The sequence below is a fragment of the Misgurnus anguillicaudatus genome, chromosome 7 (genome assembly GCF_027580225.2).
Source record: "Misgurnus anguillicaudatus chromosome 7, ASM2758022v2, whole genome shotgun sequence".
Lineage (NCBI taxonomy): Eukaryota > Metazoa > Chordata > Actinopteri > Cypriniformes > Cobitidae > Misgurnus > Misgurnus anguillicaudatus.
This window is the reverse complement of record NC_073343.2, coordinates 40,105,128-40,118,148: the sequence shown is the minus strand read 5'-3', so window position 1 is coordinate 40,118,148 and position 13,021 is coordinate 40,105,128. Positions and strand designations below refer to the sequence as shown.

General features: G+C 42.2%; 1 protein-coding gene across 5 annotated transcripts in view; it reads right to left on the bottom strand.

Annotated features, from left to right (window-relative positions):
• npas3 (neuronal PAS domain protein 3) overlaps positions 1-13,021 on the bottom strand; it is a 371,234-nt gene continuing 358,213 nt past the window's right edge. For 4 of the 5 annotated variants that reach the window (XM_073869974.1, XM_055171385.2, XM_073869975.1 and 1 more), the window contains 4 exons: positions 12,187-12,293; positions 5,976-6,123; positions 5,553-5,668; positions 1-4,454 (listed from right to left, as the gene is read on the bottom strand). In XM_073869974.1, coding sequence (XP_073726075.1) covers positions 3,046-4,454; positions 5,553-5,668; positions 5,976-6,123; positions 12,187-12,293 — 1,780 coding nt within the window. In that variant the 3' untranslated portion in view covers positions 1-3,045. The remainder of the gene's footprint in view (positions 4,455-5,552; positions 5,669-5,975; positions 6,124-12,186; positions 12,294-13,021) is intronic. The other variant, XM_073869973.1, reaches the window with a different exon arrangement.

Sequence of the window (13,021 nt, the reverse complement as noted above, 5' to 3'; positions counted from 1 at the left end):
GTAACAAATCCAAGAAAAGTTTATTATGAATATGGCACCTGTAAGATGGTAAAAAAACTGTTACAGAAAGACAACCATGTATGACATGTCGCTTTAACTGATGAAAACCTACAAAAGTATAAAATAACCCTGTTGTAAAATGAAGTATGTACATTTTTGAATTGCAGCATTATTCATGGTAAATGAACAAAAAAATGTGTTTTCAAAACAATAAGCCAGGCACTCAAAGTTAGCTTCAGTTAGTTATGTTTTTTGTCTTTTTCTGAAAAAACAATCAAACAAACAAAACGCAAATAACCCAAAGGGAAATAAAATAAAAATGTACCATAGTTTTCTCTTTTTAATATTTTAATTTGTTTCGTACTTAGAATTTATAACACTGTTAACACTGATACTAAGAGAATTCCATTCTCCCATATTCTTCTACTTGGCACCAAGTTCCTCATAAAAGAATCTGTATAATTGTACAAGAAATAGTTAAAAACACAGACACAGTCTTCACAGGTAATGAAGTGATTTCTCATATTGTAATTTTAAACACTATTTATCTGACAGCAGCTGAGATTAGTTTAAGATTAAATCACCAGCAATCATTTTGACACAACACAGATACATTGAGACAGCTTGCCCGGCTGTTCTGTTAGTAACATATGGGTGTATTTCCTGGTCCACTGTGTCTGTTTTTGAGCTGCCCCCAAACCCCATCCCGAAAGTTGTTTCTGATCTACGTACAAAATGCTAAAATCTAAGATCCCAGTTACTTGCAGCGCTCTCCTGCAACCTTTCCAACAATGAGTCATGTCGTTTTTAAAAACATGTTATTATCATGACCTGGGTTTGAGTAACAACGTTATCTTCACAGAAACCACAGACACAAGTTTCCTGATGTCGGGGGAAAGCCTGATTCCGGTAAAAAGACGAAGGCTTCCTCCTTCCTTTGCTGGACAGACTAAAAAACACGAAACATCGACAAAGCATCGACGGACTGAACGAAATCAAGTAAACCAAACGATCAACTTAGTAAACATGCATTTCCAAAACACCTATAAAAATAGATTTTATAGTGCGAAATATTTTTTTCATCTCTTTAGAAATCTTTAAAATCGTTTATTGTCCTGAAATACTACCATCGACATTTTTTCTTTAAATTTCCTGTGAGTTGCAGGGTCCTTGAAGTCAACAGGTTTGGTGGAAACCAATGAAATACACCCAATGCACAAGAGAAGCACAAGGGACTCTGGGAATGTTTCACATGTGAGGCGTTTAAGGTTCCAGTCTAGTAAATGCTACGTCGGATTTTTATTCCTCATCATTTCGGAGCTGGAAACTGCAATCCCAGAATTCCTCAGTGGCAAAAAATGGCTCCTTAAACCTTTGAGCTAGTTTAGAGTCTTTTATCTCTGAGAAGAAGAGAGAGAGGCCCATAGACTACACAACAGCAAAGCAATAGCAGAAACAGAAAAAAGTAATACATACAAAAAGTAAGCAGCAAAAAAGGTGACACTACATTGGAAGGCCACCACACAAAATCCACTAACCTCCACTGGTTCACTAAGACTGCAGGGGCACTAGAGGGAAAACGAGTTTCCCGTCCAAACCCAGACTAGCACAGAGAGGACAAAGGACAAAACGGCTACATTAGCTCAGTATATACTGCATATAATAACACACACTTAAGTAGCTATGGAGACTGACAGCCAATGACACTTACACATTGTACAAGTTTACAGTTATCACGCTGCGTAATAGATGACTTGATGGGTGGCTGCCAAAGGATGAAGTGACAGTTTTCTTCCGTTTTATTACTTTTTTTAAACATCAAATCACAGTGTTTTAACACCAAACTGTGAGAGTAACATTTTTTGGCAACAGTGGATAAAAATTAGGAATGTGGATTTTCAAAACATTTTTTTTTTTGATTGAGAATGCATGTCCTTATTACAATCTCCGTTTGATATGTGATTTTTCAGAGAGAGTTAAGGGGTAAGGGATTGGGGCAAAAAGGGAGTGTAAACATTCAAACAAAAATGAACCAACGAAACAATCAAGAATAGCTCTGACCAAAGCCTGCTGGAGTTTAACATTCATCTTGAAGTTTGTGATGCAAAATTAGCCTCAGTTGCACTGAGAGATAGAAAGTAAAAAAACAATCACCCTTTTCCATATCCCTTTTCCAACTCAATCAGATTGAGTAAAAGTACACTCTCGTGTTCATGGGTACGCAATGAGCAAAATTTATGAACACAACAATCAAAACGTAACGCGTCTGTTAGAGGTTTGACTTGCTTTGAGACCGCCATTTGTCTGAACAGTACCTGCATCAGCCAGCTGAGTGAGGGTAACGCAATGATAGCACCATGGATCCGCAAACAGAAGATGGAACTGGAAAAATGTCACGATGACCTGTTCCATGTCCTGGGATTTTGTGTAACATTCTATTCACAGGTCAATACCCGGCAAAAATTGCTTTTTTAAAACGCATGATTTGCAAGTTAGGTTGGAGCTATAAGAAAAGAAGAAAAAGCATCAATTCTAAAATACTATTCCCCCTTTAGAAAGAACATTAAAACCCTTTGAACTACATCAAATAGGGTAACATCCGTTTTGTCAACATCAATCTTGATCGCATCAAGATACCGTTAGAAACATGAACGGTTTCTTTTCTTGTCAATCATCTTTTCAAGTACCTTGAAACATCCTAATGAGGATGTTACATACGCTAGACAAATATCTCATTGCAGAGAAAACATACAATACAGTGCTATGAATTCCCTGTGGCTCTGAAGGTACTCTTTACAATAGAGGAGTCTGTTTTGAGAAACTGTCATCAAGAACTTGTAAGAGAGAGGAATAAGGAAGTAGAAGAGATAGAAAGATAGAAAGACACAGGAAGAGAAACCATTCATTTCGGTTAGACAAGCTCAATTGCTCAAAATTCAAAGTGCTAGAACATCTCATTTCCCCCAAATTTAATACACAGTCTTTTGCCTCAGAAGAGTCTTTAAAACACAGTTGAACACAGTAATATGGTCTCGATGTTTTGCTTCAATCCTCCTTGCGCTCCAGAGTCTGTGTGTTATGGATGCCATTGCTGTAGACTGGGAATGGAAGTGTGGAGAAGAGTCCTTCGGCTGTGGTGAAGACATTAGCAGCGGGCATCTGCGTTAGCCCAGCTGCGCTGACCCCACCACCGAAGGGGGTGGACATATTGAGCCGATGCACGTGGTGGTACAGCATCTCCATGGGGGTTTTGGGATCTATGCCGAAACCAGGCCCATTGACGTCCACAAAGTTCACAGCAGCGTGGGTGTTAGGCAAGAGGTTGCCCTGCATGGCCAGACTGACGTCTGCTGGGGCGTATCGGATTGTTCCAGTGGTGTAGACTCGTGGGGAGGCCGTGCTGGTGGCGGCGAGTGTGCCTGTGACTCTGTGCACCAACGGAAGCACCACGTTACCCGCTTGTAACCTTTGCAGGGCTTCCAGGTCACTGGTGTAGAGCAGGGAGCTGGAAGAGTTGGGCGTACCCTGCTGCTTGTCCCTCGGTGAAGCCGAGAGAGGCGGGGAAAGGGGGTCGGCTGTGGTGGAACTGGAAGGAGGAGCTAGGCTTCCCGGGGTTGCGCCGGACACAGTGGAGGGGGTATTGTTGGTGCTGCTACTGTTGCCATTGAAGTTGGGTTTTCTGCTGCCTCCTCCACCCTCGGCACCTGGTGGAGTGAGGACAGAGTCGGGAATGGACACCTGCAGGCTGGCAGATTGGGGGGAAGGGAATGCGTCGTGGGGTTTTGTCATGCTGTAGGGGGACTCGTTGCGGGAGATCTCTCGGTTGGGTGGGTAGTTCCAGATGCTGCTGTCGTTGTCAAAGTTTATTGGCTCCGACATCTCGGTCTTGATCTTGAGCACAGAGGAGCTGGTTGGGGAGGGTGGGAGCAAAAGTGGGGGCTGGTCTCCGAGGGTAGGGTCCATGCTGCCAGGGCTGGGAGTGGCAGTGGCCGAAGGTGACAGATGCAGACGCTTCCGACTTCCATCCCATCTCTGCCTTTTCCTCCTCTTCTTTCTTTTCTGGTGTCTACTCATTGCTGGGCCACTCAGCTCTCCTGCACTGTTGCAATCTTGTAAAATCTCATCATCATCATCCTCTTCTTCTTCTGAAGAGGAAGAGGAGGGCGAGTCCCGCAGTTCTTCTACCTCCCCGTCACCATAGCGTTCTACCTTTATGTGTAAGCCACCCAACCGACCCAAGTGTCCTTCCTTGTGGTCAGTTTCACAGTCGGATGGTTCCAGACTGTCTTCGCTGTCTTGACTTTCTGGATTGCTGGAACTGTCTCCTTCCTCCTGTCGCCTCATCTCCTGCTCTGGCGGCCGGCCCGTCTGTTTCTTACTGTCCAACTCGGGGTCCTCGCTGTTCTCGGAAGACTGGTTTCCCTTTCCATCTGACTTTGAGTTTTCGTTGTCTTCTGGGAGAAAATGAAAAGTTTAGAGGACATGTCTCCAAATACAATTATATAACAGAGTTCTGCTCGAAAAAATCTTGGAACTTTTCACTTCCATAAAAAACATTAAGAGTTTTAGATTAAGGGTATTCTTTTAATGTTTAGACACTTGGAAGTGCTCCAATTAAATTACTGTTGTCATATTATCGAGTCTATTAAGCTTCCAAGGCACAGGACACAATTACACTGGGGACACAAATCGTTCTTTGATGTTTTATTTTTAGAAACCGCATTAGTCACTTGTGACTTATATTTGGTGTCTTACAGTATAGTTAGTCATTTGTATAGTCATGAAAAGCTTAGATTCTTGTCAGAACATTTTACTTTTATTATTGTCTCCTCTCACTCCAACTTGTGATCAAAAATCTGCTTGTATACCTAAATCAAACTTACATCAAAAGGCTTTTCAAATTATATGAAAAAATATGTTTTCAAAACTGTAAGCCAATTACATCTCTCGGGCATTTGCTGATTTTTGCCTTAGGATGAACATGTCTGCACAGAAAGAGAGCGAGAGATAAGGAGAAGGAGACTGTGGGGTGTAGGGAGAGGTAGTGAGTGTGAGAGCAGAAGAGGGCATGGTTTGGTCTAGCTACAGCTGGCATGGTCCGTAACCTTTGTGATGAAATCTGGCAAATAGCTCAGCATGCAGAGATGCCCAGGGGCCTATATGTTGGCACGGTCCCCAGACTGTCACCCAGTCTTGTTCACTTCACAGCCTCCACTATTTCTTGAATTTCTTCATCTTGTTTTGGAATGTATAATTAATATCTCCAAGTGGCTGTGGAGTCTTAATTGACTATTTACACCAATTTTTGGGACATATCGAACGCACCACAATTTCTTGTCCCTTACAATGTTTGGTAATTATTAGAATGATGATATTCTACAAAGGCGTCAATACATTCTTAATTTCTCGGTTGAATTTAAACTTATCATCTTCAAACCAATGACCTCAACTCCTACACCACCACACTGCAAGATCTTTCACTGAAGTTAAACAAAATTTACCAACGCAGGCATACACTCCATTGTGTGAAACAAGAAAGATTGGTACTCTACCAGAATTCTCCTTTGACTCTGATTCAGAATCTGAGGTTTCCGAGGACTCTGATGCTTTCTCTGGCAGACTGGGCAGCTGTGCAATATCCATGGGTGTGTCTTTGTACTCTGGATTACTGCACAATAAAGAAGAAGAAAACACCACGTTATTTCACCCTGTGCGCTCTCTTCTCTAGAATGTTCCAGGCATTCTGATTGATCCACTGTGGCCAAAATCACAGAGCTTTCTAATGATCTCTGAACCCACACACAAGCCAGAAAAGGCCAGAAATCACACTGCAGTTTTAGACGATCGTTCTGTTTGGGCTTCCTCATCTTACAGGAGAACAGACTGTTACTGACTCTCTGTCATGTGTGAAATGTTTCATCTTTTGACAGCGCAGAAGAAAAAGACTTTTCATCAAGGTAAGAAAAGTCACATACCTGAGTACATAGTTGACCCAGATTATGTTCTTTTCGTTGGCATTCTTGGCATTGATTGCAATAGTGGCGCTGGACTGGATCCAGATATAACCTCCGTTCTTCTGAATCCAGCGATAATACTTTGTTACACACTGACCTTTATTCAGTACTGTGAACAAAGCAAAGAAGGTAGAAAAAGGTAAGTGGAAATAAACATGAATCTGGCTTCTTCATGTATCATACATGATTATGCTTATATACTGCAAAGACCTGTTGGGGATGAAACATTTGATCAGGTTCAATAACAGGAATTAATCAAAAGCAATGATAACCATAATTTACTCTGTCAGTCGAACCAGGTAAGTTAAGGTTCAAACCTCTTCATTACTATCTGTGATACAAATCCTTTTCAAATCCTTAACCATTATAAAAACCTAAAAGGCCCAGCAGAGGGCGCTCTGACTATTTGCTAAGATCTCTGTAGTCGTGTCCTTGACTGAGACTACTGGTGTGAAGACACGGTGGCAGTTGCCATAATTTTGGCTAAATTAAGCGCTAAATGGCGATCTCAAATAATCGGAATTTGCATTAATCATCGTTCCACAAAACAGAAACGGTTGGAATCCAAGCAAGGCTGTAAATTCAGATTCTGGGTTTAATTACAGCTACAAATAGCCCTTCCATAAAAAGAGTCTATTGAGAAGAATGATTTATATAAGAATACGTCTAGTAATTAAAATCATTACAGACTAATAGCATTGTTTAAGAAACCCTCCCAGAGGCTCTAATAATTGCCTTTGGTTCACTGAGTGCCTTCTGTACAAATAAATGTTAAACTAACCACTAACTTGAAAACTGAGACAAAACGCACTTGCAGTTGTTTATCGCACTCGTTCACCATGACCACTGGGCATAACCTTGCTCTCACCTTCTCATTTTGCTCAAGAAAATTATACTACTGAATATAAGGTGGAGATTTGTTTATACCAACCGTATCTACATGAAAATCAGGGCTAGAATAAAATATTTCACAGACCTGATGATAAAAGATCAAATTAACTGGTATGATAAAAAAATCTAAGTGCCTTTTGATCATATAAGTAAGGTAAGAAGAAAGTGTTTTAGTTAATTGCTACTTCTTTGAAAAAAGACAGATAAATAGAGAATCAGACAGACAGATGAAAGACAAGACAGACAGATATGCACTGTACAGGAACTGAATCTAAAAAAAAAACCTTTCGCATACACTTTTTCAATGTATCTGCGGTAATCTTGTCATTCATATATCGCAATTTTCACCTCTCCCTGTGAAGACCGCAGCACCTTTAAACCCTCATTACCATCTACAAGTTCCAGGACGTCTTTCCCCCCTGCCTTTAAACCTGATGAGCCCATCTCATCTGCATTGCATTTGATGTGATGTCCCCTGACGGCTCCGCCCGACACCACGTCGGTACAGGTAAGGATTATTTTTTAACCCCCTTTCAGTTACACTGCCATTAAATCAATCAGGGCCTGCTTGAGTTATTGATTTAGTGGTAATGAAGCCACCCCTTTCTCCAGCCCCCTTTTCTGTATCCCTCTCTTTATTTTCGGCGCAGGAGTCGTTGGCTGCTTTTGGAGGCTTTAAAAGGAATACAGCCTCTTTAATCTCCCTGCTTTCTCCTGGAGCCTCGGGCACGCCTGCAGGATGGTCTCTCACTCTCTCTCTCTCTCTTTCTCTCTCTACTTCCATCCCCTCATTCCATCTCTCTTTTTCTCTCTCTCTCTCTCTCAGGTCCCCTGTCCTTCAGTTCTGTTAAATCACTTGGATCCCTTCCATAATAGCAGCTACCTTTCAGATACCCTTTACCCAACATGGCCTCACTTCTAGCAGGAGGGGTAGAGAGTGTCACTGTCATATAAAAGTAAGTAATTTACACCCGTGAAATTGCTTTATGGAAAAGTCCTTGCAGTCCACTGGGGTATTATTGTAAAGACAAGCCTTTTATGAATGAGAGAGCAGACATGGGGATCTGCGGCAACTTGGCAAGGTCTGGCTGGAGAAGTGAATGGGAAGCATTTATGCTGCACTCTTTGGATTTTAATGTGACTTCGCCAGCTGAGAAAGTAAATGTGTTGGCCATTTAGAGAAACAACGGGCTGTTAGCAGTCGCTAGACCACCTTGGTTAAGCCATCGGGAGCGCATGGTTTATTCAGCTACAATATAAAACATACTAACCACCGTAGATGTATTTGGGAAAAAATAAATAAACCGCTTTGGCAAAGATTTATATTTATGCATTTGGCAAACTACTAAATGGGTTTATCATAGACATGGCCTAGTGGCTAATACACACTCTCACGTATTGCACTTGTGTGCGACGTCCCGTGTTCGAAACTCATCGCCCTTCACTTTACTGTCTCCCATCACCTCTATACTGTCCTGTCCTAATAAAGACAAAAACCCTGCAGTAATATAAAACATCAACACATTCAAATGAAGCACTATTGATGTGAACACCGCATATCCATGGAAACTGACTAACAGAAACATCATCTTAATTTTTACTCCGAGCGCGTTATGGAAGAAACACTGCCAACGGTACGTACGCCGGGTGTAGAGCAGGTGTATTTTTCTGCAGCTGTGGAGTCTATCTTCAAGCCCAGTAAAGAGTGAAGGGAGTTTTTCATTAAAGTCAGTTTGAACTAGTCTTCAGAGACCGGCTCTTGTACTCTGCCTTCAGGCACAGAGCTTCATTCTCCTGGGGTTTCAGCACACTTCTGTGAGCCATCGTTTTCCACCTCTCTTTCCTTCTCAGCTTGTAAAAACACACACACTCCCGCAGAGCATTTATGCAGCGTATATTATACTCGCTCATGTCTTTTATTAATTTAAGCGTGTTGGTCCTGTTCTGTAGTTGACACAGGTGAGGTCAGACCTGTCAAAATGTATTTCTGCCTGTGTAAAGCACCTGCTCTCAGATTCTTCAGGAGCGATCCAGTTGGCTTTCTAATTCTTCTATAGTAAACTAGAGCTCAAATTAACAGAGACGTCCGTCCATAATCCATCCATCTACAGTATGTCTATTTCTATTTCCATCCATCCATTCAAGTATGTCAATCTGTACTAAGTATGTCCGTCCATTCATCCCTGTCTGTCCGTCCATTCATTCAAGTATGTATATCATGTGAAGTATCCATTCGTCTGTCTGTCCATCCATATCTGTCTATATCTATCTATTCTTCATTTATTCATTCATTCATCCATCCATCCATTCTTCCAAGTATGTCTATGTGAACCATCCATCCATCCGGCTGTCCAGCCATCTATTCTTCGAAGTATGTCTATTTGCACTATCCGTCCTCCCGTCCATCCATCCGGCTGTCCATCCGTCCATTCTTCCAAGTATGTCTATTTGTACTGTCCGTCCATCCATCCGTCCATCCATCCATCCATCCGGCTGTCCATACTGCTATTCTTCCAAGTATGTCTATTTGTACTATCCATCCATCCATCCATCCATTCTTCCAAGTATGTATGTGTACTATCCGTCCGTCCATCCATCCGGCTGTCCATCCGTCCATTCTTCCAAGTATGTCTGTGCACTATCCATCCGTCCATCCATCCATCCATTCTTCCAAGTATGTCTGTGTACTATCCGTCCGTCCATTCATCCATCATCCATCCATCCATCCATCCATTCTTCCAAGTATGTCTGTGTACTATCCATCCGTCCATCCATCCATCCATCCATTCTTCCAAGTATGTCTATGTGTACCATCCACCGGTCCATCCATCCATTCTTCCAAGTATGTCTATGTGTGCTATCCATCCATCCATCCGTCCATCCATCTATCCATCCATCCATTCTTCCAAGTATGTCTGTGTACTATCCATCCGTCCGTCCGTCCATCCATCCATCCATCCATCCATTCTTTCAAGTATGTCTGTGTACTATCTGTCCGTCTGTCCGTCCATCCATCCATCCATCCATTCTTTCAAGTATGTCTGTGTACTATCTGTCCGTCCATCCATCCATCCATCTATCCATTCTTTCAAGTATGTCTGTGTACTATCTGTCCGTCTGTCCGTCCATCCATCCATCCATCTATCCATCCATCCATCCATCCATCCGTCCATCCATCCATTCTTTCAAGTATGTCTGTGTACTATCTGTCCGTCTGTCCGTCCATCCATCCATCCATCCATCCATCCAGCCATCCATCCGTCCGTACGTCCGTCCGTCTGTCCATCCATTCTTCCAAGTATGTCTGTGTACTATCCATCCGTCCGTCCGTCCATCTGTCCGTCCGTCCATTCTTCCAAGTATGTCTGTGTACTATCCATCCGTCCGTCCATCCATCCATCCATCCATTCTTCCAACTATGTCTATGTGTTCCATCCATCCATTCTTTCAAGTATGTCTTTGTGTTCCGTCCGTCCATCCATATCTGTCTATATCAATCTACTATCCATCCGTCCGTCCAAGTGTCTATCTGCCCTATGTCTGTCTGTCCGTCTATATCTGTCTAAAACTATCTACTATCCGTCTGTCCGTCTGTCCAAGTGTCTATCTGCCCCCTGTCCGTCCATCAAACTAACTATCTATATCATCAATTCAATCCACAGCTCCACTCTTTTCTTTTCTGCCTTCACCGGTTTTCAAATCAAGGTCTAATGGACCCAATCTGGTGGCTTTTTAAGGTACAGGGACAGTGCAATACAGTGGTAATTGCGCTCTAATTCAGTTGAACTCCCAATATCTAATCAGACAGCTCCAAATTCCCTCGCCAGCCCCAAGGACACCCGCTCTCCTCTGCAAACACATAATAAAACGCAGGATTTATCCCCTGCCTCTTCTTGCGCCTCGACCCTCACTACTTAAATAATGGCAAACTGCCTGCTGCAGAGCCGCACGCATATTTACTGTATAAAACGCTACACCGCTCTCAATAACGCTTTGAATTTCTGCCATCATGGCGGAGGGTTGGAGGAGGGGGTTAGTGTGCTGCCAAAACACACTTAACAGATGATTTAGGATATTCAGAAAGCACGAACGCTCCTGCAGACGGTCAGCGGCCCTCCTGCCGGGCGCGATGAAAGCAGAGCGTGCAAAAGGTTGAGGAACCTTCAAAGAGCTCTCCAGTGAATCTGGACAGATGAATACTACATGACATAAAAATGCCCTCGAAATGTAGCGCCTGCACATAGAGAGGAGCAACTTAAAGGACTATTTCATAATTCATCCGAAATTACAATTTTTTCATCATTTACTCGCATCACTTCAAACCCTTTTGAGTTTTGTTCTTCTGAGGAACGCAAAAATGGATTTTTAAAGAATAACCCTGATTCTCTTTTAAACACAATGAAAATAAATAAGGGCTGGGGCTGTCTGGCTCTAGAAACCACGACAGAAGAATCATGAAATTGGTCAACACAAGTCATGTCTCCAATCAGATTGTTTTAGTTAGCTGAACTAAAAAAAAAAATTCTTTCAAATGTATAAATTAATCACTGGGACTGGTTTGGTATTGGATCTAGCTATTTATTTAAAACATCAGATTCAAAAGAAGGATTCAATCACATTTTTGCTTCTTCCATGAGCTTTGCAAGATTTCTCATGATTAATGACTTTATATTTCAGTCCAGCAAGTTCATCATATGGAATATAGCACATGCGTCATATATACCATTTTTATGAAACTTTAATACTGCTTTTTGTCATAGTGAGCTTGACAGCCCCAGTCTTCATTTATAGCTCATTCACTACATAAAAATCACATTTTCTGGCTTGCACAGAACGCAAATTCATACTGGCGAATAAAAACCGACTTCTCGTTTTTGGGTGAAGAGTGAAATGCACTAGCCTATCGAACGAATGGCGATTTTCAACAGTGTTCTGCATCTTGTGATAAATACAGGGTTTGTTTTGAATGCACGAATCTGCCTGCCGTCTGGCAGAAGGAAACGGTCCTTCGTCATGGTCAGTTATAAGACGAAGCTGTAGCATGGATAATCTCGCCTGTCACACTGCTGTCCCATTACACTGAAGGGCTGCTGGGAACATATTACACTAGCTTTGGCACGTAACGCCCTGTGCTCTTACGTTCATTGACCAGTGATCAATGAGTCTTACTAAAGCATGTAAGGACACTGAATCTTGCTCCTTAACAACCATCCTGTAGTTTTTGGCACTGCTGTGTGGCTGCACAGATTGATTGGATAGATTTGGAAGCAGATGTACTCACAATCTAAATGGCTTTGCCGTATGCCTTCCACGTCCTCTGCGTGAATGAAGTGATAACATCTCTTCCCTACGATGTCGACAGGTGTCAGGTCCATGTAGTCGCTGATTCTGGAAAGGATTTAGTTAACATGATATTAACATTCACCTTGTTTAGTTTCTTAATGCACATTCCTAATTACTCCAAAGGAAAGGTTTTTTAACCTCCAACCACCTGAAGCTATATTTCACCATCCAGACAAATTTCTTCAGGAACTACACTCTCAATCTGGCGCAACAATCAAGGACCTTGCTGCCGTAACATGGCTGCAGGAGGCACATTGATATTACGTAGTGCCCGAAAATGTTACGACAGCAATGTTACGGCAGCAAAGTCCTTGATTACTACGCCACAATGAGAGTATAGTTCCTAGCCACATCTGCCTAGAAAATCGCAACTTTTAATTTTCCGTCGGTCTTTGTACACGATGCAACCACAGAAGAGTCAAGTTTTAAATGGGAAAAATATCGAAACTCCTTGGTTATTTTTTTGGGCGCGATGCTAATAGTCTAATCAGATTCAATGGATTGTGCTAAGCTTTGCTAAAAGTGGTATCGCCAGACCCGGAGATCAGCTGAATGGATTCCAAAATGGTAAAAATCTAATGTTTAACTCTGGGAGAGCTAGATCCGCAAAAAAAAATGCTGTATCGTGCGTGCCACGTTTCTTTGTAAAGAAACATTACACGCATGGACACAAATGCATTGTCCTACAGAGCGCTAAATACAGACAAGCAAGACAGCAATTTTGATTGGGGCGATCGATGATGTTGGTTATAACTACAAGTGACCCTGGTGTA